The sequence below is a fragment of the Oryza brachyantha genome, chromosome 3, assembly GCF_000231095.2.
Source record: "Oryza brachyantha chromosome 3, ObraRS2, whole genome shotgun sequence".
Lineage (NCBI taxonomy): Eukaryota > Viridiplantae > Streptophyta > Magnoliopsida > Poales > Poaceae > Oryza > Oryza brachyantha.
Window position 1 is genome coordinate 15125431 of NC_023165.2, and position 4209 is coordinate 15129639.

The 4209-nt window shown below is 42.0% G+C and overlaps 1 protein-coding gene across 1 annotated transcript; it reads left to right on the plus strand.

Annotated features, from left to right (window-relative positions):
- Positions 1-480: 480 nt before the first annotated feature.
- On the plus strand, positions 481-1334 carry LOC121053925 (cysteine proteinase inhibitor 8-like). Its single transcript, XM_040522499.1, has one exon. The coding sequence runs from the start codon at positions 515-517 to the stop codon at positions 887-889; it is 375 nt and encodes a 124-aa protein (XP_040378433.1). The 5' UTR covers positions 481-514; the 3' UTR covers positions 890-1334.
- Positions 1335-4209: the final 2875 nt, after the last annotated feature.

Sequence of the window (4209 nt, forward strand, 5' to 3'; positions counted from 1 at the left end):
TATTTTAATGAGACAATAGAGGAGAGAGAAGAGTAGTAGGCTATAGATTTATAGCCAAGACTTCAAGACACTCTTTATGATAGGTGAAAAATAGTAATATATGTTTTATAGGTAACTATTGTATAAATTGATTATTATATTGAATTAGGTATAAAAAATTTAAAGCTAGTAGTAATTATAATATCAAATACGTACGACCCACCTGCGACTCCGTCTGCATGCGCCGTCGTCTTCCGCGCCGTCCGCTGCTGCCGTCCACGTCGTTCGCTGGTGTGTGAGATCGTACCAGAATCGTACGTAGGAATAGCAGTTTTGGAAAAGAATAGGAAAAGGAGCGGGGCAAGAGTGCAGCACAACGGAGGCCTTTAAATGCCCTCACCGCGTCGCCCCACCCTCCCACGTGCCTGTCTGCGCTGCTTCTCTCTCCCACCCTCCCACGCGCCAACGACCTTGCAAATCCCCCCCCCCCCCCCCCCAACGCGCCGCCGCTAGCTCCGATCCGTACGGTACGGCCATGGCGAGGGCACCAGTACCCCTCCTACTCCTCCTCCTCGCCCTCGCCGCCGGCACCGCCCACGCGGCGCTGGGGGGCCACGGCGGCAAGGGGCGCGGCCCGCGGGTGGGCGGGTACAGCCCGATCAGTGACGTGGGGGACGCCCACATCCAGGAGCTCGGCAGGTGGGCGGTGGAGCAGCACGGCGACGGGCTGCAGTTCCGCCGGGTGACCAGCGGCGAGCAGCAGGTGGTCTCCGGGATGAACTACCGCCTGTTCCTCGACGCGGCGGACCCCGCCGGGAAGACCGCCTCCTACGTCGCCGTCGTCTACGAGCAGTTGTGGACCAACACCCGCGAGCTCACCTCCTTCAAGCCCGCCGCCGCCGCCCACTAATAATCTATCCACGCCTCCCTCCACAGCTCCGCTACCATCTGTTGTCCATCCATCTTAATGTATACATATTCTGCTTAATCTCTTCACCAATCTCTCACATCTCACATACTAGGCTACTAGCTACCTCATACTAGTAGCGGTGCTTTTGATGAGTTTCCTTTTGGTTCTTCTGGTGTGTTCCATCCTGCAGGCAGGCAGGCAGTAATGTGCTGTTAATTGCAGGTACCATATATATGTATGGATTAGCAATAAAGGGGTGGGATTATTGTAATAATCGGCAATAATAGCCCCTAGTATTATTGCCTATCTTCCACACTACTGTACTGTGGTATCTTCTTCATTGATTTTGTTCGGATGTACTTTGGCATATCTCTTACGGTTTTTTTTTTAATAGGGAGGACTTGGCATCTCGTTAATTAACTAACTAGACTGGCTAAATCTGATGGCGAACCTCATGTACGAAATTAATTAAGAGAGGATTTTTGTACGCCCACTGGAAAATTGTTAGTATTTACTTATACGTCATTGTCTACGGAGGTTTTCGAGATTACCGAGAGATTGAAGGATTATATATCTGATTAGGATATAAAGGAATGATTTAACATTTTTTTCCCTAAAGCAGCAGATAATAAACTTTTATATAAAAATTATTTTTATACAAAATATATCATTTAGAAATTGGAAAACCTGCATATAAAAATCTAAAATTTCAAAATTCCTCGTTCGATTCGAGTAGGGCCTACTACTCCGTCCCAGAGAAAAAAAAGAAAAAAAGATTTCTAGATTTTTTGGTCGAGCGTTTGACCATCCGTCTTATTTAAAAAAGTTATTAAAAAATAAAAAAATTTAGTCACACGTAAAATACTATTTATATTCTACCATGCAATAATAATAAAAATATTAATCATAAAAAAAATTTAAATAAAATGAAAAGTCAAAAATTCAAAAAAAACACAGAAATTCGTTTATTTTGGGACGGAGGTGATCCATGCCACCGTCAAAGTCAATCTTCCTTGACCTGACCAGTCTGGCAGTCTCTGAACATTTTGCGAAAAGTACCTTCCATCTTCCGATCTAGATAAATAGGTCAACATCAACGCCACCAAAATCGACCTTATCAAAGATGAGGTGTTGTTTAGATTGATAAAATTTTTAGTAGAAGTGGCACGTCAAACCGGATATCGGAATTTCGGACACGAATGAAAAAACGAATTTTACGGCTAGCCTGGAAACCGCGAGACGAATCTTTTAAGCCTAATTAATTCATCATTAGCACATATTGGTTACTGTAGCACTTATGACTAATCATGAGCTAATTAGACTCAAAAGATTCGTCTTAAGATTTTTTCATAATTATGCAATTAGTTTTTTGGTTCATCTATGTTTAATGCTTTATTTAGATTTCTAAAAATTCGATGTGACGTTTTTGGAAAAAAAATTTGGTAACTAAACCAGGCCAAAAGCCACCGAATCAAATGATTCGTTGTGGACGAGGGGGGTCGCTGGTCGAGAAGATGGGCTCGGTCTGGCCCCAAAAGAGGGTGAGGCCGAGTTAGGTTGGAGAGACGGTAAGTTAATTTATCTGGTGCAAAAATATAATAATAGATTAATATATAATTAATTAATTATTAAAAAAATATAAAATAGGTTAATATAATTTTTTAAAATAACTTGTATAGAAAATTTTTGCAAAAAATACACCGTTTAGCAGTCTGGAAAGCGTGCACGCAGAAAACGAGGGTGCTAAGTTAACTTAGGGGATGTACAACGCCTGTCTTTAAGCCGTCTGTATGTTGTGAAATTTATAAAAAGACCCTGCCCCATCTAACAGATGGCCACGGCGTCTCTTCGCGAAGAGACAGCAGGGGTGTGTGCTCCAATATCAAACCGACACCACTAGCTAGTACTATTCATTAGTACAATTCATTACCTTGATTTATGTGTGAAAGGATAAATTAAATGTTTTGTAGGCAAACAAATAGACAATTCATTATACAAGTTGTCTAGTTAGTTGTCTGTATATGTCAAATAGACAACAATCGTCTACATGGTTGTACTTGCCTTTAGAGGCAGTGGCAAACGTGGCCTGAGCCTAGTTTGGCCCAACCATGCACGGGGTATGGCCATGGCCCTGGATATTGAAGTCTAAAAACCAAAAATATCCAAAAATATGAAAAACCTGAAAAATATGAGAAGTCAGGAAAAACCAAAAGAACTCGAGGGTCGGGCTAGGCTTGAGCTTTATTTTTCTCTTAAATGTCAGGCTCAGATCATGCTCGGGCCTAGGTGTTTCGTCCAAGCATATTGTAGGTCAGGCCCAAAGGCCAGGGTTGAATAGGCCTAGCGGTGGTAAAAGAGATGGGGGCAACAGCAATGGTGGAGATCAGTGCATGACGATGGAGGAGATTGGTTATTTGTTAGTGGAGGAGATGGGAATTCCTGACATTGGGGGGATGATGGTAGTTTCGTAGGGTAGAACTGGCAAGTGGAATCAATCGAGGGGTTGATAAAAAGAAAATGGGGAAAAGAATGCAGACGGTTAAGAGTTTGCCTAAACTCATTAGCCAAAGATACCCTACCTGAAAAAGAATACGAAGTCAGTTGACACATGTTCACCATGCTGCCTGTGCTCAATGTACATTTAGATTTATGCCAAGCAAAATTTTTACTACTAGCTAGTTTGATGTAGATTGCAGGTGTGATTGAGAAGATGTGGGCAAAACAGTGCCAAAGCATGCACGGTGTGATTCTTGAATCGTGATTGACCCATTACCATATTCAGCTTGCTAATGCTCGTTACATTTGCCTCTAGCAAGGATACAAGTGGCTAATTAACGAGTAGCTAGCCAGCTCACATGTTGCTCATTTAAAAGGCTACAACTGGGGTGACGGCTGGACCAGCCTACTCGTGGTTCTTTGATCCAGAGACTTTTTTTTAAGTACTTTATCATATTGGATGTTTGAACGTTAACTATAAATATTAAATATAGACTGATAACATAACTAATTGTATAAATAATGTTATTTTATTAGATAAATTTTTTAAGCCTAATAAATGTTTACTGTAGCATCACATTCGCTAATCATGGACTAATTAGACTCAATTGATTCGTCTCGCCAGCGTATCAGGTGGGTTTTATTAATAGTCTATATTTAATACTTCTAATTAGTATGCAATCATTTGATGTGACGGGACTATAAAAAAAGCTGCGAGGATCAAACAGACCCTTACATCGCAAATAGGGGGTCACCACAGCCTCCATCGCACATAGTGTTGCAAGTTGCCTACATGTGAGTCCTGATCACACAGCCTCTATCAA